This window comes from Micromys minutus (genome assembly GCF_963924665.1).
Source record: "Micromys minutus genome assembly, chromosome: 1".
In the NCBI taxonomy this organism is placed as follows: Eukaryota; Metazoa; Chordata; class Mammalia; order Rodentia; family Muridae; genus Micromys; species Micromys minutus.
This window is the reverse complement of record NC_137969.1, coordinates 197,245,912-197,273,668: the sequence shown is the minus strand read 5'-3', so window position 1 is coordinate 197,273,668 and position 27,757 is coordinate 197,245,912. Positions and strand designations below refer to the sequence as shown.

Below are 27,757 nucleotides of genomic sequence, written 5' to 3'. Positions count from 1 at the left end.
GCAAAGAGATTGTTGGGAATGTAAATTTTTGATGTTATACAAAGAAACACATCAGGGTGAAAGTCACCTAGCAAGGCAATCTATTTGCAAAGAGGGTATGCTCAACCCATACCAGCTAGCAAGTATGCTTGGCCAAAATGGCCTTTAGTTTTTATTTCTGACTTAGGTGATAATTGTTTCATTCTGTTGGTGGCAGCTTACTTTGCAACAAGAGGTAATTGGGAGATTGTCACAAAGGAGATGGAAGAGATCCCTTGTTGGGGTCTTGTTGGGCTAACTACTTTGATATAAAGGATGCACTGTATGGAGTAGGTTGTCGTCCCCCCCCCCCCCCCCCCCCCCGTGGTATTGTGGCTGCCTGGTAGCAAATGTGGCAGGCTGCCACTGCAGATCTTGAGAGGATATTTGTAGCCCAGGAAAAGGTCAGCATTCAAAAATTGCATTAGGCTTTTTCATGAATATGTATTGCTTTCATACCATTGTGGTCAAAATGTTTTGTTTCTTTCTTTTTTTTTTTTTTTTAAAGATTTATTTATTTATTATATATAAGTGCACTGTCACTGTCTTCAGACACACTAGAACAGGGCTGTGAGCCACCATGTGGTTTCTGGGATTCGAACTCAGGACCACTGGAAGAGCAGTCAGTGCTCTTAACCACTGAGCCATCTCTCCAGCCCCAAAATGTTTTGTTTCTTGAAACAGCAATGTCTTGTGTAGCTTAGGCTAGCTTTGATTTCACAATGTAGGCCCAGATAGTCTCAAACCCAATTCTTCTGCCTCTGCTTCCAAGTGCTGGGATTACAGGTGTGTGCCTCCATTCAAGGTCTGATTTTAAGACTTGAATATTTAGTTTCTGTTCATTTCTATATTAAAAACCTTTATGCAAATGGAGGCCCAGTGTTGATGTTGCCAGTTTTCCTCAGTGGCTCTTCTACCTCATTCTTCAAGGCGGGGTCTCCCAATCAAAGCCCAAACTCACTAGTCTTTAGTGCTAGTTTACTTCAGGGATCCAGTCTCCTCCTGGGATCACAGGCTAGCCTTCATATTCAACCAGCATTTATGTGTGTTTTGATGATCCAAACTCCAACCATCTTGCTTACATATAAAGACTTAGCTGCTGAACCATCTCCTCAGCTCCCTACAGTCCACTTTAAATAGTCTTCTGAGACAGGGTCTCTTTCTGTTGTAGCCGTTCATTCAAATACTGGATTATAGGCATGAGCTACTAGAGACCCAGTTTAGCTCCTGTTATCTTTAGTATATTTATATGATCAACTTCCTGCATGATTGTCCTCTTCCCCTTGTGTCTCCTCGGATACCTTGTACCAGATAGCATCCTTCACCTCCATGGGTATCCTTCTCAGCATTAGTGCTAGGCACATTTTTATATGGATGTCTAAGGGTTGAAATGGTACTGTGCTACAGCTTTAAAAGAATGGAGAGAAGCAACAAGATTGAGAATCCTGTTACAAGGATAGCCCATAGGATGCTTGATTGCAAATTGTGTAATTTTGGGGAACAGGAGAAAAAGAGGATGATTCTCAGGTTTAGGCTTTCTGGTTAGTTGACATTATCTGTGAGGGAAATTTGGGCCTGTAGAGACATAAGGCAGGGACTGTGTTTTAGATGTACTTACACAAGATATCTGTGCTAATTCTAGTGAGACCCTGATAGGGAGTTGGTCTAAAGAGAGAAAGGCAATTTCTTAGCATTTTCAAAGAGGCCTTGTTTAGGTAGATAAGCCAGCCTGAGCTTTATGGTTACTGAACAAGCTCTCGATTATTTTTGTGAGCAAGCTCTTCACTTTGTGAGCCTTGTGGTATGTGGGTTCGAGCTAGGATTAGGGTTAGATACATATCCACATTAAAATAAACACAGGAAGTGAACAAATCAGTCAAATAATAATAGGAGAGAGGAGAATGAAGTCTTAGTGATTAGAATGGACAAACCAGAGGCAAAAATGATGTGTTAAATACTTATTGTAGACAGTGAGGAATCTTTCATACAGTAGACATTTAATATTCATGTCATAAACTTATTTTTAACAGTGTATTTTTAACAGTGGATTCAGACCACAGAAAATGAATTGTGGTTGTAGTCAGGAAATGAGGGATGGTATTTGAAGGGGTTGCTTGTTTGTGGATAGATAGTATTGCAGTACTAGATGACTAATAATACAGCTGAAGTTTAGTTATCTGTCAACAGCCAGGGGCTTCTCTAAAATGAGGGTAAGAAACTTCCTTACCACTTTATGCAACCCAGTAAAATTAAATAAAAAAACCTAAAAAAGAAATTCATCAGCCAAGAACTGAAGAGCCAGTAAAAGTCTTCTGCAGAAGTAGTATGAAATCAGGAAGTTGGGCTGGAGGGATGGCTCAGTGGTTAAGAGCACTGACTGCTCTTCCAAAGTCCTGAGTTCAATTCCCTGCAACCACAAGGTAGCTCACAACCATCTGTAATGGGATCAGATGCCCTCTTCTGGTGTGTCTGAAAACAGCCACAGTGTACTCATATAAATAAATCTTAAAAAAAAAAAAAAAAAAAAAAAAAGGAATAGGGAAGTCAAGCAGAGTGCATCAGGGAGGAATATGCATTACTTACTTGTTTTAGGTTTGTATGATTTTAAACTAACATAACTATAGTCCTTTCAGTTAGTCTGTATGAGATGTCTCCACGGTTAGGAGCACTGGATCTATTCCAGATCAGTTCAATTCCCAACACTCACATGGCAGCTCATGTCCATCTATAACTCTACTTAGAGGACCTCCAACACTCTTGGCCTCCATGAGCATCAAGTGCCCATGTGGTAAACATGATACATGCAGACAGAAACCCTTTCACATAAAATCAAATAAATAACTTTAAAAATGTTAGTACATGTCGGAAGGGCACATGCATATGGAAACCACAGGCTGACATAGGGAGTCTTCCCAGTCATTCTCTACATTATTTTTTGAGACAGTCTCAAAAATAACCCATGATTGGCAAATCTGTTTGGCTACTGAGCTCTGGGGGTCCCCCTGGCCCTCCTCAATGCTGAGTGGGATTATAGCCACATGCCACTGAACCAGGCCTTTTACTTGGATGGTGGAGATCTGTAGTCATAGCTTCATGCTTGTGTGGTAAGCACTTTACCCACTGAGCCATCTCCCCAGTCTCCCAATTCAGTCATTTTAAATGCTTATGATATACTCCTAATGCCTTAGGGTTGAAAGGTAATATGGTGGTGCACGCCATTAATCCTAGCACTTGGGAGACAGAGGGAGCTGAATCTCTTGAGTTCAAGGCCAGCTTGTTCTACAGATACAGTTCCAGGACAGCTAGAACTATATAGAGGAACCCTGTTTCAGGAAGAAGGGAAGGAGATAGAGACACAGAGACAGAGATGGAGATAGGTAGATAGAAAAAAAAAACATTGCCATGTATAAAAATCAACTATACATCAGGGGTTTTGTGCTTTCACTTAAAAAATCTCATAAAGCAAAATGCCTAGATGAAGAATGCCCTGGAGCCTTGGGATCTCAGCCCATGGCTAATTCCAGACCAGCCTGGGCTTAATAGTGAAACCTTGTCTCCGAAAACCAAAAGGAAAAAAAAGTATGGAAAGTAGATTTTTATTATAGTTGGCATAAAATAAACTGTATTATGTAGAGCATCTTAGGCTTGTTTGTTTTTTTCCTCAGAAATAAAGTTAATTACATTGAAAATTAGAGACTAATGAGGTTAAAACTTGGTGAGCTTTTCTTCTTTTCTTTTTTTCAGTTATAGATATCAAACCCAGCCAGGGTCATGTGCATGCAGATAGGTAGTGCTCTCTGGCTAGGTATATTCCTAGTCTTACCTCTTTTAAACTGGTTCTCTCACAGTGCTTGATCTTGGTCTTTACATTTTAGAGAACACACATCATCATTTCCTAAATTAACAAAACCTCTTGTTTCCCTATTAAATACATGTTTCAGTTACTGTTCTATTGCTGTGAAGAGACATCATGACCAAGCTAACTTATAAACGAAAGTATTTAATTGGCTTGCTTACAGTTTTAGAAGGTTCATCCAGGATTATTATGGTGGGAAACATGGCAGCAGGTAGGTAGGCATGCCACTGGAGCAATAGCTGAGAGGTTACTTCTTATCCACAAGGCAGTAGGCAGAGAGAAGGAGGGAGGGAGGAAGGGATAAGACCGACAGACAGACAGTCTGAGAGACTGACTCTGGGCCTGGCATGGGCCATTTGAAACCTGAAATCCCACCCCCACTGACACACCTCCTCCAGTAAGGCCACACCTCCCAGTTCTTCCTAAATAGCTCTACTGGGAAACTAGATATTCAAATATATGGGCCTAGAGTCTGTTCTCATTCAAAACACAACAAGTGTGTGGTAAACATTTCTTTTTTTCTCTTGAAATAAGTAGTTCGTGCATGCTTGGTACTTGCAGAGGTCAGAGAGGGCATCAGATCCTTGAATTGGCATTACTAGTGGTTATGAACCACCATGTGGATGCTAAGAGTTGAACCTCAGTTCTCTGTCAGAACAAGTGCTCTTATAGCTGTGCCATCTCTCCAGCCTCATAAAATAGGGAATCTTACTCAGACCTCACTGATTCTGGTTGTGGTTTTTTTTTTTTTTAAATTGTTTTTAGATAAATGAGTGTATTTGCTCACATGCATGTGTGTGTACCATATGTGTGTGAAGCCTGCAGAGTTCATCCACAAGAGGACATTTGAATTAGAGTTCTGAGGTTGTCTCTGAGGTTACTGCTAAATAAGCTCACCCTTTCTAGTTCTTTCTGAATTCTGGGTGGCTGGTTCAACTCAGTTGCTCTGGCCCAAATCCCTTGGTAAAATGACTGATTCAATCTGACTTTTCTCAGCTTCTCACTGAATTGCTCTGCCTGGTCTCAAACTAACTCTGGTAATCTGTTCTAATCTTGTGACTCCTTCTCATTCTCTGGCTTGTTCTGTCTTCACCTGTGTCTAGCTTGTTATTTCTGCAACCTGTCTCTGTACAACTGTTCTGTAAAAACTGCCTATGAACGAATGGCCAAAGCCTCCACTGCACACTGCATTGCTGTTCTACTCACTGACTCAGCCTGACTGACTAGAACTCAGTGATCCTCATGCTTCCGAGTGTTGGGATTAAAGCCATGACTACCATGCCTGGTCCTAAACTTTTCTTTACCTGCTCTATACCAGGCTGGCTTTGAATTCAGAGATCTCCTTGCCTCAGCCTCCTGTGATTAAAGAAAGGCGTGTCTGTATTCCATCCATATCACACATACCTAGAAAGTCTTTGGATGTGATCCCTTGCCAGAACCGCCATGTTGCTGGATTAGATTCTACAGGTGCTGAGTTAACTTTAATGTTAATTTCTCCTTTATGATAACCATGTAAAGTAGGTGTTATTTAGATAGTGTCTTTGCTTTTCTAAGGAGGAAATAGGCTTAGAAAGACAACAGAGCTGTTTTCTGCTTTAACCCAGTTGTTGAGGTTTCAGAGAAGTGCCTGCTTAAATAAAACATGAACTGTGGCTGGTGTGATGGTTTAATGGGAAAGGTGCATGCTGTCAAGCCGGATGATCTGAATTTGAGTTCTTGGACCCACATGGTGGAAGGAGAGACCTGATTCCCACAGAACGTCTTCTAATCCTCAACTCCTGAACTGTGGAATGTGTGCACCTACATGCACACACACAGAGACAAACAACATTGTAGTGTGTGTGCGCCTACATGTCCACATGCACTATGGCATGTATGTATCTTCTTGCACGTATACACACTGTGGCACCTACGTGCACATAGACACACATAGACACACATGTACTCGTGCCTGATCTTGAACTAAAGAGATACATTGAATGTTACATGCACTGGTTTTATTAGGTTTAAGCAACAAGGAATACTTAACTATTTGGAGGAGATTAAGATTTCAAATTGGTGCTGTTGCTTTAAACAGGTCCAGCTTGGTATTTGCCCAATGATGAAATTTGTGTGCGAGTATTGTAGAGGAAACAAAATAATGTGAAAATACTACCTAATGTTTACATATAATATTGAAAATGATGTTTATATTTTGTTTAGTAATCCTAATTGTAATATGATTTATTTCACTGTAGATGTCCACCTCGTACTTTCCTACCAGCTCTCTGCAAAATTTTTCTTGATGAAAGTGCTCCAGACAATGTCTTAGAGGTGACCGCGCGTGCCATAACATACTACCTGGATGTATCTGCAGAATGCACCCGAAGGATTGTAGGGGTAGATGGAGCTATAAAAGCACTTTGTAATCGCTTGGTTGTAGTTGAACTTAACAATAGGACCAGCAGAGATTTAGCTGAACAGTGTGTAAAGGTAAGCATTACTTACATTATATGTAGAATAAAAAGTACATTTTACTGAAAAAGTAAAATTCTGTCATCATTTTTCTTTGAGTGTGGTTGTGGAATAGTGGAAGTGACAGTCATTGTGGTATCAAAGTTCCCTTAAGGGTTGGGAAATGAAATCTCTGGATGATGGCTGTAAGTAGAGATATGTTTCCTGCTTTGCTTCTGTGGTTTTCAGTTCTGGTAGTCACTGGCACTTGAGAGAAGTTATTCATGCTTTTACCCTGAGTTATTGTATATAAAAATAGTAACAAAGTTCATTATGACAGATAATCATCATAGCACCAATAGGCAGTCTCCTGAGCACGTTTAAGGATCATTCTGTGAGTGGCGCTTTTAATATAGCTGTTTCACAGATGCAACACAGTTAGAACATTGAGCATATAGTAGTGACAGCAAAGGTTTGAAGATTAGGAAGTCTAGTTTTAGGACTGGTAGACTTAGCTATTGTCTTAGTCAGGGTTTCTATTCCTGCACAAACATCATGACCAAGAAGCAAGTTTGGGAGGAAAGGGTTTATTCAGCTTACACTTCCACATTGGTGTTTATCACCAAAGAAAGTCAGGACTGGATGGAACTCAAGCAGGTCAGGAAGCAGGAGCTGATGCAGAGGCCATGGAGGGATGTCACTTACTGGCTTGCTTCCCCTGGCTTGCTCAGCTTGCTTTCTTATAGAACCCAGGTCTACCAGCCCAGGGATGGTACCACCCACAATGGGCTGGGCTCTTCCCCCTTGATGACTAGTTGAGAAAATGCCTTACAGCTGGATCTCATGGAGGCATTTCCTCAAGTGAGGCTCCTTTCTCTGTGATAACTCCAGCTTGTGTCAAGTTGACATAAAATCAGCCAGTACAACTATTTTATTATCTCATGAATAAACTGTTTTACGGGCCACAGAGATGGCTCAGCAATTATGAGAGCTTGCTGTCCTTGCACAGGACTGGAATTTGGCTTCCAGCATTCACATTGGCTGTCTTACCTGTAATTCCAGCTCTAGAAGGATCTAATTTCTCTGGTCCCCATGGCACCTGCATTTGTGTGAGCAATGTGTAAACATAAACACACACACATATTTTGTAAGAATAACTGTAAATTTTATGCAACTTTAAAAGTATTAGTACCAAGTAAGTAGTTTATTAGGAATATTTAGTGAATACTTTTAGATTGTTTTATTTTGTATTTTTGAGTCAGGGTCTTGCTGTGTAGCCCAGACTGGCCTTGAATTCATCAACTGAATTATATCATAGTTCTCTATTTGGGGTTCTTGAGACAAGATTTTGTTATGTAGGCAGGTTGGTGTTGAACTTAAAATAATTTTTATTTATTTTATTTATATGAGTACACTGTAGCTGTCTTCAGACACACCAGAAGAGGGCATCACATCCCATTACAGATGGTTGTGAGCCACCATGTGGTTGCTGGGAATTGAACTCAGGACCTCTGGAAGTGCTCTTAACTGCTGAGCCATCTCTCCGGCCCTCAAAAGATTTTTTTGCGTGTTGTTTCCAGGTATTGAGCATGTAGGTGTGTACCCACTATACCCAACTGAAAGTCCCCCCCCCCTTTTATGAACTTTGAGTATTACAGGTGAGTGCTCTACCAGTTTTCAGCCTGTTCTATAAAGTTTAAACCTACAGTTGAAAGGATGGTACAGTTAACATCTGATATTCTCTCAGATTTGCCAGTTAACAGTTTTTTTTTCCCTTCACTTCCTTCTCTCCCCTAGCCTTCTCCCTGAACTCTTGAAAATGAGTTGTGTTCATCACAACTAGCATACAAACATTGTAACACATACATCCTATTTGCAGAGTCCAGACCACTTATGTTTTATGATCATCTATATTTTAGGTTTGGTTGTGATTAATTTCATTTTTTTTTTTTTGTCTGTTTTGAAACAGGGTCTCACTATCTTAGCCCCAGCTTGCCTCACAATCACAGAGAACTCCCTGCCTCTAATTTCCTTCTAAAAACTTTATTTGCAAGGTGTTATGCTGCTGCTTTTGTGGCATAATTTATATTGTGTAGCATTGGAAGGTATATATTGTAAACTATTATTGGTAGTTTGCTACTTCATAAACAACAACCAACAATGCAAAATGACCACACAAAAACTAACACAAAGCAAAGCAAAGCAAAACCAAAAACACCCAAAGACCCTTGTTTGATGATCGACTCCAGTTCAGCCACTTTCCTGGAGTAACCAGCTCCTGGAGAGAGTAGCAAAAGGTGTACTTCTCAAGCCTGTTGAAATCAGGTTTGTGTTTGTTGAACTCTCTGAAAACACCAGTGACATCATTTATTTAGAGCTCTAAGCTTGGATCTTGGTGAGGTTTGTTATATTGACTTATTTTATTCTTTTGTCTTTTCCCCATGTAGCTTAGGTTAGCATTGTACTCACTTGCAGCCAAGGATGGTTTTGAGTTCCTAATTCTGCTCTCAAGTGCTGGCATGACAGACAGAATCTACCTTGTTTAGATCAGGGCTTTTTTTTTTTTTTCATTGATTATAGGTTGCATTTATAATGCATTTCATATATTGGAGTAATAAAAACTGGGTTGATAGAAAATTTAATTTTACATGTTACTATTTGGATGTAGTTATTGAATTTGGAGCATTTGATGTTTTCTGTGTTTCTGACAGGTTCACTTTTGTGTTGCTGTCCTCTATTAATTGTGTGTCACTCTTGTAGGTGCTGGAGCTGATATGCACTCGTGAGTCAGGAGCAGTCTTTGAGGCTGGTGGTCTGAATTGTGTTCTCACCTTCATTCGTGACAGTGGACACCTGGTTCATAAAGATACATTACACTCTGCAATGGCTGTGGTATCGAGACTCTGTGGCAAAATGGAACCTCAGGATTCTTCTTTAGAAATTTGTGTAGAGTCTCTATCTAGTTTATTAAAACATGAAGATCATCAGGTAAGTAAATTGCTATGATATACATTTAATTTTCAAAAGGGGCTCTATAAATGTTCCCTCTTTAGAATGTTATATTTAGATACATTACAATTTAAACTTTTGATTTGATTTACTTATCTAATATTTCTACACTGTAAGCCTTTGGAAGGCAATGGAATGTGTTATGAGGCAGGCATGGTGACGAAGGCCTTTAATCCTAAACACTCAAAGCGGACACAAACAGATCTCTGTGAGTTCAAGGCTGACCTAGTCTACACACTAAGCTCCCAGGCCAGACAGAATTATAGAATGAGACCCTGTCCAAAAAGACAAACCAAAACATTTAATTATGAAAGTACTATATTTAAAATTTAAATGTTAGGGGAATGCCATTTTTATAGCTGTACTTGTATTCAGTCACGTTTTGTAAATTTAGTGCAATATTTACTGAAAACAATAGGCTAGAAATAAAAGAATCTAGTATTGGTATAATATTATTTGTATGCTTTTGTGAATTACCATATATTAGGAAATAAAACTAGAATTTTCATGCCTTTTTAAATTTAGATATTACATTACCTTATATTCATAGATTATCATGGCAAATTGTACATAATGAATTAATTTTTCTAAGTTTTTACTAACTAACTATTTACATCCTTTCTATGTCCTACTTCTAAGTAGACACAGTGGGTCATAGGTAGTATTTTTAAACTGTTTAACAAATGAGGAAACAGGCCTTTGACAGGTATGTAACTTCTTCAGATTATGGAGTTAACAGAATATGGAGCTGTCACTCAAATACCCATAGGGCATGTAGTTTACTACTGTGCTCTAGCTGCTTTTCATTGGTGTTTGTAGCTCTTTGGAGGGAAGTTTTATTTTTATTGTTCTCCACCATTAGGTTTCCGATGGAGCTCTGCGGTGTTTTGCATCACTGGCTGACCGATTTACTCGACGTGGAGTGGACCCAGCTCCATTGGCCAAGCATGGATTAACTGAGGAGCTTTTATCTCGAATGGCAGCTGCTGGTGGTACTGTATCAGGACCATCTTCAGCATGCAAACCAGGTCGCAGTACCACAGGCGCCCCCTCTACAGCTGCAGACTCCAAATTGAGTAACCAGGTGTCGACAATTGTAAGTCTTCTCTCAACACTTTGCAGAGGCTCTCCACTAGTAACACACGTAAGGATTTTTTTTGGTCTTTTTTTTTGATCTTTTAGAAAAAGTGTTTTTGTATAATGGCAAATATATTAGGTGTTTTTCTCCTATTCTCTTTTTAGGATCTTCTGAGGTCAGAGCTTCCAGATTCAATTGAAAGTGCATTACAGGGTGATGAAAGATGTGTGCTTGATACCATGCGTCTGGTTGACCTCCTTTTGGTGCTGTTATTTGAAGGACGAAAGGCTTTGCCTAAGTCTAGTGCTGGATCGACAGGCAGAATCCCAGGACTGCGGAGGTTGGACAGTTCTGGGGAACGCTCCCATCGGCAGCTTATAGACTGTATTCGAAGTAAAGATACCGATGCTCTCATAGATGCAATTGACACAGGAGGTCAGAAATCTTTCTGTTAAATATAAAAATCATAGCCAGGTTGTGCATACCTTTTATCCCAGAGGCAGGCAGATCTCTGTGAATTCAAGGACAGCCTGGCCTACAGACTAAGTTCTAAGACAGCCAGGGCTACACAGAGAAACCCTATCTCAAACAAAACAAAACAAATCAGTAAATAAAAAAACACCATAAGATAAGGAAGTATAGGTTATTTCTGGTTGGCAGTGTTTGGGCTAAGTTTGCTGTTAACCATTTAGATATTTCTCTTCTTGTATGTATAGATGCAGAATTGTCAGCCTGATGCCCAGTAATGTTTGAGTCTGGGTTTGTTGACAGAAGCCTGAAGCAAAGTTTCCTGGCCAGTTCTTTCTCTTCTCTCTCTGTGCCTCTGTCTGTCTGTCTATAATCTATTTACACTTTATTTTATGTGAGTTGGTGTTTGCCTGCATCTGTGTATGTGCACGCTATGTTTGTGCCCGTAGAGGTCAGAATTTGGATCCCCTAGAGCTGGGCTGCAGGTGGCTGTGAGCCACTGTGTAGGTGCTGGGAATTGATTGGCCTTTAGCAAGCACAGCAAGTGCTCTTAAGTTCTTCAGCACCTATTATGGAATTTTAATACAGATTTTAAGTACTAGGGCTGAGAAAAGGGGTACTCAAGAAAGAATGTAAGACACTTGTTAGGTACATGAGAGCTTTTCAAAGGAGAGAAATAGTTTTTCCATTGTTATTTCACATTTATTTTTAGTGTTTAAACAATATAATTCATCAGTAATTTGATCCACCTATCTTCCCCAGTTCTCAACACTTTTTACTTTGTAACTCTGGCCTGCCTAGAGCTTGAGAATGTACAGTACACTGGCATAAACTTGTAGTGCCTCTCTCAGTGCGGAGGCCTCCTGATGGCTGGGATTATAGGTGTGTGCTACCGTGCTAGTTTAAAGTTTAATATTACTTTTTCTTAGTTGGCCTTATGTTTGCTGATTATTTATAGTTAACCTCAATATGTAAAATACCTTATTTCTGTACTTAATAAAAATTTCATAGCAATCTTAAAATTGTTTAAACCTTAGAAAAGTTGAGTGTTATTGGCTTAAAAATAAAATATTTTTTTGTTCTTTTAACTTTCAGCCTTTGAAGTAAATTTTATGGATGATGTGGGTCAGACTCTGTTAAATTGGGCCTCTGCATTTGGAACTCAGGAAATGGTAAGCTAATAAAAGGTGGTGTTTTAATTACAGCGTTGAAATATTAATAGAGCAACTTTGTGATTCTTTATTCTATTACAGGTAGAATTTCTTTGTGAGAGAGGCGCTGATGTTAATAGAGGCCAAAGGTCCTCATCGTTACACTATGCTGCATGTTTTGGAAGACCTCAAGTAGCAAAGGTAAAATCTGGATTTAAAAAAAAAATTATCTGTAGTCACTTACTGTAAGTGTGTATTTGTGTTTGTGTGTGTGTGTTTGCGTGTGGATGCCATGGCATGCACTGTAGTCACTTACTGTATGTGTGTATTTGTGTGTGTGTGCGTGTGTGTGCGTGTGGATGCCATGGCATGCAGGAGTCAGTTCTGTACTCATCATGGCAGTCTCAGGGATTGAACTCGGATTACTAGGTTTGGTGGCAACCACCTCCACCCCTTGAGCTATCTTAACAGCCCCATAGTGTTAAAGAATTAGTGTAACAATTACATGGTCAGAAACTAGAATGGTAGGATTTCATTCTGATAAGTATACACTTCCATGATACCTACATTGTTCCTTCCATTTCCACTATAACTGGTTTTAATTAGTTTTTAAAAATAAATTCGGACTGCACAGATGGCTCAGTGGCTAAGAGCACTGGCTGCTCTTCCAGAGGTTCTTAGTTCAAATCCCAGCAACCATCTGTAATGGGATCTGATGCCCTCTTCTGGTGTGTCTGCAGACAGCTATAGTGTACTTATATAAATACAATAAATCAATCTTAAAAAAAATAAATTCAGTGCTTCTTAAGCAAAAATATATAGTATCTTCTACTTTTGAGATTCCTCTCTATACTTTGAGAAATTGAAATTTATAAGCTAGAGCCAGCAGTTAGAGAGAGCACTGGCTCCTTTTTCAGAGGAGCCAGGTTCAATTTCTGACACCATACTGCTCACAACTATCTGTCACTGTGATACCAGGGGATCTGACAGTCTCTTAGGGCATTATACACACACATGGTGCACATGTACACATACAGGTAAAACACCAGTATGTATAAAATAATAATAAAACATTAAAGTGTTTTATTATTATGAAAATGTTCCTGTCAGATGTGTGATATGGGACTCAAGTCTGTTTATTTGAGATAATTTGGCAGAATTAAAGATTAGTCTACTCTAAAGTCAGGTGCAACTGGATTCAAGTTTCAGCCCATGTTTTAAAAAGTTACTGAGTTTGTCTTGCTGTCCTGTCTGTGCAGTGGTGGTATTACTGTCAGACTTGGGAGAACTAGGAAAAATATGATGTATGTGGATCCCAGTGGTGGGCAGCACATCCCAGGTGTTGGAGTGAAGCTGCTGTTGCTATCTGCCATCTTATCTGATACAGATTCTGATAGCCATCTTTGGGTGGCTTTCTTTGTAACTAGAGAAAGGTTGTCTCTTCATGCCCAGAGGCTAGCAATTTGAGCTGGCTAGTTTTTAGAGAGAGCCAGACCTTGATGGTACTTAAGTAATAGTTTCTCTCTGCACTCCCATTCTGGGGATCAGACCTAGCGTGGAACATTTGGGGTCTACTCTGTTCCAGCTATTTTTAAATTGTATCAATTCCATCATTATAGAAACCGTTTGTGCCATTATGATTAATAGACTCACAATGAAGTTATAAAACGTTTAATAGGAAAATGAGGAAAGAGACAAATCTTGATGCATTTTTGGTCAAAGAATTGGTAAGTGGTGTTATAGAACATGCCGAGACTGATTGCCTATCATAAGCCAACAGCACTTCTGTTAAGTAAAGATGACGAGGAGTTTGAAGAAGCGACAGAATCAGATTTGACTTAATTTAGGGATGGTAAATCACTAAGTGAAATGTGTATAATTTTTTGAGATATGAACATCTGCTTTTAAGGTGATAGGTACAAGGTGAGGTTTGTATTAGTATCTGCCTTTTTGATTCTGGGAAGCCATTTTAAAGATTTTTTAATTTATTTTTTTACTTTTAGTTTTTATGTGTCAGTGTTTGTATGTGTACCACTGTGTTGTAGGTCAGAAGAGGGAAGAGGAAACCCTGCAACTAGAATTAGAGGTGGTTGGGAGCCACCATGTGATTGTGGGAATCTCAACCAGGTCCTCTCAGAGCAGTAAGAGATCTTAACTGCTCAGCTGTCTCTCCAGCTAGTAGAAAACCTTTAAATTATAGAGTTGTATGATATAAGAAATGTTGTATTTAAATGAAATACTTTTCTTTATAAGACTCTGTTACGGCATGGTGCAAATCCAGATCTCAGAGATGAAGATGGGAAAACACCATTGGATAAAGCTCGAGAAAGAGGCCATAGTGAAGTAGTAGCAATTCTTCAGTCTCCAGGTTAGCCGTGTGCTCTTTCTTTTAAAACATCTGGGTTTGCTGTTGAGCTTCATTTCCACAGACATCCTAACATTATATGAATGTACTGTTCTTAGAAAGCCAAATAATTTTTATTTATTCATAGATAGATTGTGTAAGAGAAAATGAGAGAGACAGAGAGAGAGAGAGAGAGAGAGAGGGAGGGAGGGAGGGAGGGAGGGAGGGAGAGAGAGGGAGGGAGGGAGGGAGGGAGAGAGAGAGAGAGGGAGGGAGGGAGGGAGAGAGAGAGGGGGAGAGAGAGAGGGAGAGAGAGAGAGGGAGGGAGAGAGAGAGGGGGGGGGAGAGCAGTGGAGAAATCTTCAACATCTTACTGTTCTATATCCTTAGAATATGTGTGTGTCTGCGCATGCGAGTGCAGTACCTGTGCAGGCCAGAAGTCAGACCCCCTGGAGTTGAAGTTATAGGCATTTGTGAGCTGCCTGATATGGTCGTGGGAAATGAAATAAGTCTTCCAGAAGAGAAATGCTCTTAAATATTGAATCTTCTATCTTGCCCCTTTTCTATGTTTTTGAGACTGGATGTATAAATCCAGAATGAAAAAAATTTAAGAAGTTGTCATATAACAAATAATTAGAAGCTGTGAAAATTATTTGAAAAAATTTTAAGTTTTCAGGGTAGGTAGGGCTTTTGTTGTGCTTAAGACTGGATCCTGTTCTCTAGGCAATTTAGTTTGAAGTGAATATATAATCTTTTTTTTTTCCTTGAAGAAAACTGTATTTCAAAAACCATTCTTTAAAATAATATTTCGTAGGTGATTGGATGTGTCCAGTTAATAAAGGGGATGACAAAAAAAAGAAAGATACGAACAAAGATGAAGAGGAATGTAATGAACCCAAAGGAGATCCAGAAATGGCACCAATGTACTTGAAGAGGTTACTGCCTGTGTTTGCACAAACATTTCAGCACACTATGTTGCCTTCGATAAGGTAACTCTTCATACTACACTTAAACGTACTGATGTGTGATTACGTCTCACTTTTCAGAAGACCTGGGATTTGTTTGATGTCTGAAAAAAAACTAAATTAGGTTGGAAATGGGGATCATCTTTTCTTCTGGTTTATCTTATTTTGTATTTTGAAATGGGGTCCTACTATGTAGCCCTCACAGACCTGAAACTCACTGTGTAGGCCAGGCTCTCTCTGAATTCACAGAGATCTGTATGCCTACCTCTTACCTCAAAAAACTGGCCTTAAAAGGTGTGCAACACCACACCTGTCTTCTGGTTTACGAGAAAAATGTTTGAAAGTTAATAGTCTTGAAAGCTAGTGTCCCCAAATAACCACATGTCGTGTCTGTGTGCTTAGGTCATGGTTCTATCACTCATAACCATTGTTGACAGTTCCTGGAGTTACCTGCAAATTTAATTTTTCTTGACTGTTAAATAATATTCCATTGTGTATATGCACCACATTTTCATTATCCATTCACCAGTTGATGGACATATATGTTGTTTGCACTTCTTGGTTACTACAAATAGAACAGCAATTGAGCAAATCACTCGAGAGTATGATATAGAGTCCTTTGGGTATTTGCCCAGGTCTGGTACAGGTGGATCATATGATAGATTTGTTTCTAGCTTTTTGAGGAATCACCAAACTGATTTCCACAGTAGTTATACATGGTTTCATTCCTACCAACAGCAAATAATTGTTTCCCTTTTCACACATCCATATAGGCATTTGTTTTTCTATAGTTTGAGAACTCTAAACAATTCCATGCTCCAATTTTTAACTGAGTTATTTTCTTCATGTTTAGGTGTTTTTTCCTTTGTATATTCTAGATACTAACCCTGTCAGATATATACCTAGAAAAGCATTGACTGTCTCATCAGTAAAATGAAGTTGTCCTTTGCTGTACAGAAGCTTTTTAGCTTCATGGTGTCCCAGGCTAGCCTGAGATTTGCAACCTTCATGCCTTTAACTATGTACTAGAACTATAGGTCTGAGCCAACAAACACACCTGGCTTCCTGGCCTTTTTAGAATCAGTTTACAAGTCTGGAGGCTGTACTCATATGCATTCAATCTGTATAAAAATGTGTAGGTGCTTAGATGGATAAATCTTTTCTCTTTGTATTAAAAGAGATCTGCTTTCCCCTAATGATGCCATTTTTAATGTAATAGAAAATACTTCGTGGAGAATGTAACTTATAAAACAGTGTTAATTAGGAAGTTTGTAAGTATAACATTTATATGCTTGCATAAAAATATTCTGATAGGGATAAGTGAATTCAGATGGATTTGTTATATCTGTTTTCTCAGACATTCTTTGTAAAACTGAGATAACAAAACCTACCTTCATGTGGTTTGCTGTATGGTTTAAAGAGTTGTAATGTTTTCAAATATGAGGCAGAAAAAATTCCTGCCTCATAAAGGGTCCAAGTGTGTCTGTGTGTGTGTCTGTGTGTGTGTGTGTGTGTGTGTGTGTGTGTGTGTGTGTGTGTGAGAGAGAGAGAGAGAGAGAGAGAGAGAGAGAGAGAGAGAGAGAGAGAGAGAGAAAGAGAGAGAGACAGACACAGAGCCAGAGAACAGAAGACCTATTCTTATACTGTTCTTACTTATTAAAATCATTATCTAAAATGACTCTACTCAGTAATTTTTTCAAAACTGTAACAGTTTTTGATTAATCCCAGTAAAATTGTCTGACCTCTGTCCACTCACCTTTTTTTTTTAGTTAAGTTTGTAATAATTTAGATTTTATTACAGAAAATGGAATGTTAAGAATTCATCTAGACAGAAGGACCAGGGATGTAGCTCTGTTAAAGCACTTGTTTCTAGTGCTGCAAAAATTTTAAAGAGGGGGAGGGGGAGAAAAGAAATTCCATTAATTCCACTCTGGAGGCAGAGGCAGGTGAATCTTTGACTTTGAGACCAGCATGTTCTATAGATTGAGTTTCAGGGCAGCCAGGACTACATAGAGAAACCCTGTCTTGAAAAACTAAGAGAAGGCAACCAAAACAATCAAAAGCGAGGGGTGGTGGCGGTCATGGTGCAGGAAGAGGCAGTGAGGGAGCCACTCTGGGGTGTCAAGAGCATATTGTGCCACTCTAGCCTTCTGTGGTCACCTCAAGGATAACAGTACTATAATTTGGTGCCTAGAGTATTGTTAATCTTCAGGATAGCATTTTTCAATGCATTAAAATGTGTTGAAATAATTTTTTTTTTTTTTTTTTTGTAATTTCATGTATTTTAAAAGAATAGGCCATTTATAAAATGGAACTTTATTGTGTGGCTTTGGGTGCCTATTGTGTTCCCAGTGGCAGTAATGAAGGACAGGTGTTAACAAAACATTTATAACTTGAAGATTAGTATCTTGTATCTTTGTTTATTTGAGAAATAGCTACAGTGAGTATGGAGTTGCTAAAGAGCAAAAGTAATTTTAAAAATATTTGGTTAGAGCTTTGTATTTTGAGTTATAGGAAATTTTAAGTTAGTTACAACTTATACCATTTCTCTTTGCTTTTTTACCTCTTTTCTAAAATTAACATGCTGCTTCAGCGCCAGGCCGGTTAAGTGATAGACAAAATAGCACTTAACAAGATTATTAAGGACAATTAATTTTGATTAACAATGTATTAGTAGAAAAGCCAATTAAAAAGTAAACATAAACTGTTGTCATAGTATAATCTTAAGTTTTTGGTATTCTCAAGTGTACTCTTTTTATTAGTTCTTATAAAATTCTTGGAAAAAATGTTTTACTAATGCATAGCTGATTATCAAATTTGAGCTTTTCCATTCCATAAAATTCTTTTTTCCCTTCTTAAGGAAAGCCAGTCTTGCTTTAATCCGAAAAATGATTCATTTTTGCTCTGAAGCACTGTTAAAAGAAGTTTGTGATTCTGACGTTGGTCACAATTTGCCCACAACACTAGTGGAAATCACTGCAACTGTCCTTGATCAAGAGGTTTGTTTCTCATCTTCTTTGGAGAGTCATCAGTAAAGTAAAGACGTTGTGTTGTTCAGATGACAGTTCTTCCCTGTTCAGGCGACCCGATCTGTTGTACTCACTTTCCCTTGATTCTTTGATCTCATACACTCCCTATTTCCTCCCCAGGATGATGATGATGGCCACTTGCTAGCTTTGCAGATCATAAGGGATTTAGTAGATAAAGGTGGTGATATTTTTTTGGATCAGCTCGCCAGACTTGGTGTCATTAGCAAAGTGTCAGCTTTGGCAGGTCCTTCCTCTGATGATGAGAATGAAGAGGAATCAAAACCAGAAAAGGTGAGTCGTCCTAGTTGTTATAATGAGAACAGGGTTTGTTTTAAAGAAATACATTTTTAACTTAGGATGGTTTTAGACAAAATAATTGCAGTATAAAGTAGCATTACATATGTAATTTTTTGGTAAATTTTCCTTTAAAATTTTTGTTATCATTTTAAATGTGGAGCAAGGTTTCAAATGTAGTTAAAGAATGTAAGAACTCTTGTTATATCCACTCATTGGTAACATTTTGTCCCATTTGCTTTATCATTTTTTATAGGTACTTATGTGTGTGTTAATTTTTTGGAGACAAGATCTCATATAGCCTCCAAATCTCTTTTGTTAAGGGTGAACCTGAACTCTGCCTCCTAAGTACTGAAGTTACAGGCACAAGCCACCACAGCCAGCCTGTGTATGTACATTTAAAAAATATTTAGTGATCAAACTATACACAGCATCCTCCTGTTTAAACCTAAGTACTCTACCAAAACACCCCAGCACATACATTGTCTCAGTATAGGCCAGGGATATAGCATTTGCCTAATATGAATGGTGTGTAGAGTTGGATTCCCAGCACTGCCAAAAAAGTCATTATCTACAATTAATATTTAATAGAAAGACAGTGTTCAAAGTTGGCTCTTGTTCTTAATAGCAGTGCCTCTGTTATCTCCTGGAACTGGAATTCAGGCATGCATGCTAATTACAAAATGATGTCAGGGCCTTGGTTAGGATTGTTGGGACCAGTTTCTTGAAGGAAAGACCTGTAGATGAGGCTAAGGGTGCAGAACTTGGGCTTAGCATGTGTAAAGCCCTGGCTGAATTCTGTCCACAGCACCCCATCCCAACAGAAGAGAAAAAAGAAAGGCATCCCATATGGTACTTTTTGTAATTACAAACTATAATTGATGAACTTCAAATTTCCTTTCAACTGTAATTCATATCTTACAGTTTCAAAAAAAATGTTAGTACTATGTCATTTATAGTAACTTTCCACTAAATGTTAGACTAAAGTTCACTGGCAGTTGATAGAGATGGAGAAAATGTGCTTTATTTTATTTTGGGTGGTTCTATAAGCTAAGTAGTAAGAATGTAATTTTTTTGTCCAGGTGCTCTACTAGAGCTGTGCTTAATGGTGTTGTTAATGCCAAAGGATGCTCTGCCTCTGAACTTCATTCTCAACCCTGAGTTCTCTCCTTCCTCGTGGGTTCAGGACTGAACTCAGGTTCTCAGGCTTAGCAGCCAGTACCTTTACCCAGTCAACCATCTCAGCTCTTGGTTTCTTGACAGAGCATCTCAAAATGGAATTCAGGCTGGATTTGAACTTCTGTGTAATGTAGGCTGTTCTTAAACTTTGGATCTTCCTGCTTCTGTATCCTAAGGGTGGGATTATGGGCACATGTCATACCTGACAGTATTATCAATTTTACTTTTTAATATTTATTTATTTATTTATTTATTTATTTATTTATTTATTATGTGTGTATTGTGTGCTTATTTGAATGTGGACACTAATGTGTGGTGGTCAGAAGACAGCTTTCAGAAGTTGGTTCTCTTCCTCCCACCATGTGGGTTCCAGTGAGTGAATTCAGATTGTCAGACTTAGCAACAACAACCTTTGCCTGCTGAACCATTTCACCAGCTCTATTCTCATTCTTTAGATGTCAATAAAAAGTGTGGCTCCTAGGCTGTAGTAAAAAGTGGTTATAGATTAATTTTATTTCAGTTCTAAGCTGAAAAGCATTTTCTAAGCTTGGAATTTAAGGTCATCTTTGGATACCTAGCCTTTGAGGTAGACCCTTTGTTAGAAATAGTATGTTTGATTTACCTGACAAGGAACTGAGGCTTAAAATCGACTTTCAGTCATTTATTTATTTTTCACATTTATTTATGTATTCACTCATTCACTCGCTCATTCATTCATTCATTTTGCATCCCAGTTGCTGTCTCCTTCCCAATCCTTTCATCACATAGTTCCTCCCCAATTCTACCCCTCCCCTTCTCTGAGAGGGTGGAAGCTCCCCTGGGAATTCCCCCACCCTGGCACATCAAGTCTCTGCAGGGCTAAGCGCATCCTTTCCCACTGAGGCAGGCAAGGCAGCCCTGTTAGCGGAATGGGATACACAGACAGGCAACAGCTTTAAGGACAACTTCTGCTCTAGTTCTTGGGGGACCCACATGAAGGCCGAGCTGAACATCTGCTACATACGTGTCCAGGACCCAGCTCCAGCCCATGTATGCTCTGGTTGGTGGTTCAGTCTCTCAGAGCCCCCAAGGCTTTGATTTCTTCTTCATATTTAACTGGCACATAATTACTTTTTGTTGGGTATAGCATGATAAAATGATTAGTATATGCAGTGTGTGATAATCAGATCAGCACGGTTAGCATTTTTACTTCAAACGCTGGACATTTGTGTATATTGATATCCTTCAGACTCCTGATTCTAATAAGTTGTTGTAGACAGTGGTCACCCTGTTGTGCTTAGAAAATTAGAACTTCCTGTGTGTTGTACCTATTACCCAACTTCATTGTGTTCCCAGTCCCTCTTTCCCTTTCTGTCCTTTGGAGGCCATTTTATTCTTCTCACATACTACTTTAACTTTCACAGGAGGGAGAGTGCATGGCATTCATGTTTTTCTGTGTCAGATTTATTCACTTAACAAACTCTACCTTTTCCTGTTATCCATGGTATTTCTGTTTATTTTAGTAGCTGAGTAATATACCGGTGTGTACAATCTGGATATGATATAATTTACGTTGTTATTATTTAAAGATATTATTTAAGAATTAGTTAATAGGTAATTAGTTTACTATAATATGTATTGAACTACAGGCAGCTAATATGTTTTAATTATAAGCCTGGTTCATATTCATGTTTTTTAAATGCTTGTGAATATTTGAAATTAAACTGTTTCACATATTTCATGGGATCATTCTACATATTTAGGAAGATGAACCACAGGAAGATGCTAAAGAATTGCAGCAAGGTAAACCTTATCATTGGAGAGACTGGTCAATAATTAGAGGAAGGGACTGCTTATATATTTGGAGTGATGCTGCAGCTTTGGAATTATCTAATGGCAGTAATGGATGGTTCAGATTTATCTTGGATGGAAAACTTGCCACCATGTACTCAAGTGGTAGTCCTGAAGGTGGATCGGATAGTTCAGGTAAGACTTTAACTAAAGTATTTTCTTAGCTTATACAATTCAGTTTTATGGCTCATAGTTTGGCCCCTGTTGTCAGTCTTTTTTTTTTTTTTTTTAATAGATAAAATCATGGTACTGTAGCAGGGCATGGTGATAGATATCTGTAACCTAGCATTTGGGAATTGGTGGCAAGATGTTTAGGCATTCAGTATCATCTTCAGCTACATAGTGAGTTAGAGGGCAGTCTAGGCTATCTAAAGCCCTGCTTAAAAAAAAAAAAAGATGTATTATGAAAATATTTCACAAATTACTTTTTATGTGCTAAGAAACAATGCTGTAGCTTCTTTTAATCTTTTAATGTTATGATATGGCTAATTGCAAGAGTATATAGATGTCTCATTATATTTTTTTCTCAGAAGCCTCATTTGTAGTTACCAAAACAACCCCCCAAAAGGTGTCTGTACAGTTGCTTTAAGCCTGAACCTGTATAGGTTAAAGAGTCAGAAGGTGCCGAAGAACAAAACTCTTAATACTGACTTTCTAGAAGTTACATTTTAGTAAGCTAAGATTTGAAACTGTGGATTTTTTAAAGCAAGTATTTTGTCTTTATAGAAAGCAGAAGTGAGTTCTTAGAGAAGTTACAAAGAGCTCGAGGTCAAGTCAAGCCATCGACTTCAAGTCAGCCCATACTGTCGGCACCGGGGCCCACTAAACTCACCGTAGGGAACTGGTCATTAACATGCTTGAAAGAAGGAGAAATTGCTATTCATAACTCAGATGGCCAGCAAGCTACAATACTAAAAGAAGATCTGCCTGGTTTTGTATTTGAATCTAATAGAGGAACTAAACATTCGTTTACGGCAGAAACATCTCTGGGTAAGTGTGTGCTGTGCTATGTGCTAGTTCTGCAGCAAGAATAAGGGCAGATATTGTCAGTGCAGGAAAATGTATTCTGTGAAATGAGCTTTGACCTTTTTGCTGTCCCCTCCTTCTCAGGTTCAGAGTTTGTGACTGGCTGGACTGGCAAGAGAGGCAGAAAGTTAAAATCCAAGTTGGAAAAAACAAAGCAAAAGGTCTGTCCCCAGCTTTTTATATGATGACTTTAATTTGTTGTGTTACATTGTTAGTTAAAAATTTTTTAGGTTTTGGAGTCTAGTTTTTAAGAACAGTATGCTGGGCTTATATATGGTGTATCTGTCAACCACGTCAGATTCACAACTAGCTGAAAATTTGATCATTAAGTTATACCCTGGCTGGAGAAATGGCTCAGTGGTTAAAAGCGCAGCCTGTTCTTCCAGAGGTCCTGAGTTCAAATCCCAGCAACTACATGGTGGCTCACAACCATCTGTAATGGGATCTGATGCCACTTCTGGTATGTCTGAAGACAGCTACAGTGTACTTATATATAATAAATAAATAAATCTTTAAAAAAAAAAAGAAGTGTCAACAACAACAAAAAAAGTTATATGTCAGTGAGTGTGTTGGCTCACTCCTACATTTTTATTCTTATAAAATTAGACAGGATTAATAATATTTCACTCCATCTGTATCCTTGTCCTTTTTCTAATTCCTGAAGATAAGACCTAGAGTTTTATGCAGTGTTATGAAAGCATTCTATTATTGAGCTGCATGCTAGCTCTTGATTGGTTTATTTCTTTTTATTTTTTCTTTTTCTTTTTTTTTTTTGCTCCTTTAAGACAAGGCCTTATGGTGTATCACACAGACTTGAACTCTTGACAGTTTTTGGGCTTCAAGCCTTCTGATTGCTGGGATTACAGGCATCAACCACAGTTTCTTGATTTGAAGTTGACTAGTTAGAAACCAGTGGGCTATTGGCACATAACATCAGTATTTTTTGAAATATATTTATTTTAGGCATGAGTGATTTTAACATCAGATTTATTTATTTATTTAATACACTGTTTCACATAGTATAATCTGGGCCTTGCTATCCTTTAATATAGAAAGCTAAACCAAAATAAAATGGAAAGGTATTATTAAGTACTTTGAAGGAATGATTCAAGCTTGGCGTGTTGGTGGATGCTATTAATCCCAGCCCTCAGCAGGCAGAGGCAGAGGCAGGTGGATCTCTGTGACTTTGAGGCCAGCTCCCTTACAGAACTAGTTTCAGGACAGCCAGGACTACACAGAGAAATCCTGACTCAAAAGGGGGGACATATTTTATTTGTTTAGTTGGTATGTGTGTCCCCACCACCTGTATGTGGATACTTATGGAGGCCAGAAGAGGGCCTCAGATTCCTCCATTGTGAGTACTGTATACCAAACTCAGGTCCTTTGCAAGAGTATATACTCTTGATCTCTGAACTACAGTTCCAGTCCCTTTAGTACTTGAAGGATATTTTGTTTTCTTTTGCATTAGAGTTATAATTAAAATAAAATTAAACTCTATATGTGCATTTGTTTAATTATGCAAATAGTTGTTCCGTTAAAGTAATTTATATAGGCTGTAAAATTATTCAGTAGTGTAACATTTGTGAGTAGTGTCTTGAACTAAAATTTACTAGATCTTTTATGGGTTGTTATGTCTTAGTATGTTTCTCAGGCACTTTGACTTTTACTTCTATGATAAATTATTATTATTATTATTATTATTGTTGTTGTTGTTGTTGTTGTTGTTGTTTACTCTCTTATGTTATGAGTACACTGTGACTGTCTTCAGACACCAGAAGAGGACATCAGATCTCATTACAGATGCTTGTGAGCCACCATGTGGCTGTTGGAAATTGAACTCAGGACTTCTGGGAGAGCAGTCAGTGCTCTTAACCTCTAAGTCATCTATCTCTCCAGCCTCAATGATAAATTATTAATATTCAATTGATAGATCATTCCTTTTTTGGTAAAATCTGTAAATTCTTAAGTATAATGCATATGATATGTAAGATTTAAAAATCTGTTATATCCCAGAGTGTTAAAAGCTTTCATTGTTAGAATTAATTATAAGTGGTTTGATTTTCATTTTTAGGGGAAGGTTAGTGTTAATTTGTATTTCTAATTAGTTAATCGTGAATAAGTTACTTTTACTTTTTAAGAAGAAAGGACACTACAGGACATTCTAAAGAGTTTTTAACAAACATTTAGAATCTATTAGAGTGTCTTTCCAGCAGTTAGAACATGTGAGAACAACAGTGTGCAAGGTGACATGTGTCTGTGCTGGTGAGGACTGACTGGTGCATTGGTTAGGTAGAATGCTGAGCTCTGTGCCTGCAGCCTCAGTCTCACTTCCTAACAGTCTGTGAACAAGTGCCTGGGAGGAGGTGAGGGAAGAACGAGTTCAAGAGTTGGTTAAGCTGTTAATTGTAGTGAAATTTATAATTGCTTTGTTTATTTTGATAGGTACGAACTATGGCTCGAGATTTGTATGATGACCACTTTAAAGCTGTTGAAAGCATGCCCCGTGGAGTAGTGGTAACACTCAGAAATATAGCAACTCAGTTAGAGTCGTCTTGGGAGCTTCATACAAATAGACAAGTAGGTCAAACTCTTTTGTTTTCAGATTTAAAAAAAAATGTGTTTGTGTGTTTTGCCTATATGTATATGTCTGTGCAGCACATGTGTGTTTGATACCCACAGTGTCACTGATCACAGCCCTAGATCTGCTGTCACAGATAGTTGTTTCTGTGAGCCACCATGTGTGTGTTGGGAGCTGAACCTGAATCTTTTGCAAGAGCAATAGGTGCTATTAGCCGCCGAGTCTCTCCAGCCCCTGCTTTTTATTTTTTGAGGTAAGGTTTTGCTGTGTAGCCCTGGCTAGCCAGGCTGGCTTCAAACTTTAGGAGGTCCTCTGGCCAAGGCCTCCCACAGGCAGAGATTACTGGCGTGGACCACCATGTCTGACTCACCTACATGGTTTATAATGGTCTTGAACTCATAATCTTATCTCATCCTCACAAGTGCTTGGGTTTCTAGGTTTGTATGTTTAGTCACCATCTCTTGATTTTGAGATGAATAATGAATTTTATTTTGTGTTATGTCCTCTTCTTGTCTGCCCCTTACCACGTAACTTATGTTCTGAGTAGTAAGAGCCAAGAAGTTATACTCCACAAACAGATCTTTCTTACAACTAGTTCAGCATGGTTTTGTGAGGCAAGAACAATTTTTATGTTTATGTTTTTAAAGGTATTTTTATTTTATGTGTATGAATGTCTACCGTCATGTATGTACACTGCAGTAGAGGTCAGAAGTGGCCATAGGATTCCCTGGAATTGGCGTCATGGATGGCTGTGAGCCACATTTACACGCTGGGAAGTGCACTCAGGTTCTCTACAAGAGATATAGATGCTCTTAACTAGAGCCATCTCTCACCCCAGTTCTTCTGTTTTTAAAAGGGGAACTTTGATGATGCATGACAACTATATGAAGATCAAATGTTACTTTTGCTTAACTGGTTTGATTTGAATAAGCATGACATACCATGCTTATTCATTTTGACATTTCCTGTGAGTGCTTTGCAGTATTGCAGTAAGCAAGGCTTAATAGAGGTGCTATATAGTTCAGCAGGACTGAACAGAAAGTGTATGACTTAATGTCACCTAAAATGCTAGGTCTGGAGAGATAGCTCAGTGGTTAAAAGTATACATTGCTTTTGTAGAAGACCTCAGTTTAGTTCCTAGCATACAAGTTAGGTGGCTCACAACCACCTGTAACTTTAGCTTTGGGGGGATTTTCTGCTCCGGCTCTCTATAGGTTCCAGCATACAATGTAATCCCTACTCCCCACATAATTAAAATATTTTTTTAAAACCCTCTAAAATATTTACCACATGCTTTTTACAAGCAAATATTGCTGGCTGTCTTAGGGTTTTATTGCTGTGAACAGACACCATGACCAAGGCAACCCTTATAAGTTCAATATTTCATTGGGGCTGGCTTAGAAGTTCAGAGGTTCAGTCCATTATCATCAAGATGAGAGCACTGCAGCATCCAGGCAGACATGGTGCAGGAGGAGCTGAGAGTTCTACATTTTCATCCAAAGGAAGCCAGGAACAGACTAAGCAACCTCAGGCAGCCAGGAGTGTCTCCAAGCTCACCCCCAGAGTGACACACTTCCTCCAACAAGGCCACACCTTCTAATAGTGTCACTACCTGGGCCAAGCATATGAAAACTGTTACACTGGCCTGTTCAAAATAAGTTGATTTAGTAATAGAAGCTTTTAATCTAGTGTTATATTATTCTGTTTTCATGGTGTTGTTATATGTTATTTTTTTAAAAAAACTGTATAGTTTTACATTGTTTTTATATTTTTTCCAGTGTATTGAAGGTGAAAACACTTGGCGAGACTTAATGAAGACAGCATTAGAAAACCTAATTGTACTTCTGAAGGATGAGAACACAATTTCACCATATGAAATGTGTAGTAGTGGCTTAGTCCAAGCACTTCTTACTGTTTTAAACAATGTAAGTGGTCAGTACTACAAAACAAGTGAAGTCCCAAGTGTTTGTGGCCATGCTTTTGGTAGATTGATTTTAAGTATTGTTATTCAAGAAATATTTCAATACTAAGTAAATGTTAGCATTTCTAATTACTTTGCATCATTACATTAAACCAATTGAATGAAATAATTGAACTTACTTGATTTTTAAGCTTTTCGGTTTTATTTTCGTGATGGGTTTGTTGAAAAATCACTTTATTATAAGACTAAACATTTAGTGCTCTAATATTCTCATAGGTAACATGAAATAGGGTATCTTAGTACTTAAATTATATGCATGAAGTTACTTTTTAAAAGTGTTAGCATAATGTGACCATTTATTAATTATATTTTTCTTATACTTGAGCTATTGTAAATATTTTTATAAAAATATCTTCCCCTATTTCTTTCAGTAAAGAAAATCTTTCTTATGTTAGTCCTACTTGCCATTTTAATTCCTTTTTGTAACTTGAAATTTTAAAATTATTTTATGTGTGTGGGTGTTTGCCTGCATGTATGACAACCACATGCACGCTGTGCCCATGTGGGCCACATGAGAG

At 38.3% G+C, this 27,757-nt stretch overlaps 1 protein-coding gene across 7 annotated transcripts in view; it reads left to right on the top strand.

Moving 5' to 3' along the window:
• Positions 1-27,757, top strand: part of HECTD1 (HECT domain E3 ubiquitin protein ligase 1) — an 83,810-nt gene that overhangs the window by 15,955 nt on the left and 40,098 nt on the right. For all 7 annotated transcript variants that reach the window (XM_080934537.1, XM_080934540.1, XM_080934536.1 and 4 more), the window contains exons 3-17: positions 6,112-6,346; positions 9,068-9,295; positions 10,179-10,460; positions 10,559-10,829; positions 11,958-12,034; positions 12,116-12,214; positions 14,267-14,381; positions 15,172-15,346; positions 18,183-18,321; positions 18,472-18,642; positions 21,567-21,789; positions 22,381-22,644; positions 22,765-22,841; positions 25,123-25,257; positions 27,037-27,183. In XM_080934537.1, coding sequence (XP_080790663.1) covers positions 6,112-6,346; positions 9,068-9,295; positions 10,179-10,460; positions 10,559-10,829; positions 11,958-12,034; positions 12,116-12,214; positions 14,267-14,381; positions 15,172-15,346; positions 18,183-18,321; positions 18,472-18,642; positions 21,567-21,789; positions 22,381-22,644; positions 22,765-22,841; positions 25,123-25,257; positions 27,037-27,183 — 2,638 coding nt within the window. The remainder of the gene's footprint in view (positions 1-6,111; positions 6,347-9,067; positions 9,296-10,178; positions 10,461-10,558; positions 10,830-11,957; positions 12,035-12,115; positions 12,215-14,266; positions 14,382-15,171; positions 15,347-18,182; positions 18,322-18,471; positions 18,643-21,566; positions 21,790-22,380; positions 22,645-22,764; positions 22,842-25,122; positions 25,258-27,036; positions 27,184-27,757) is intronic.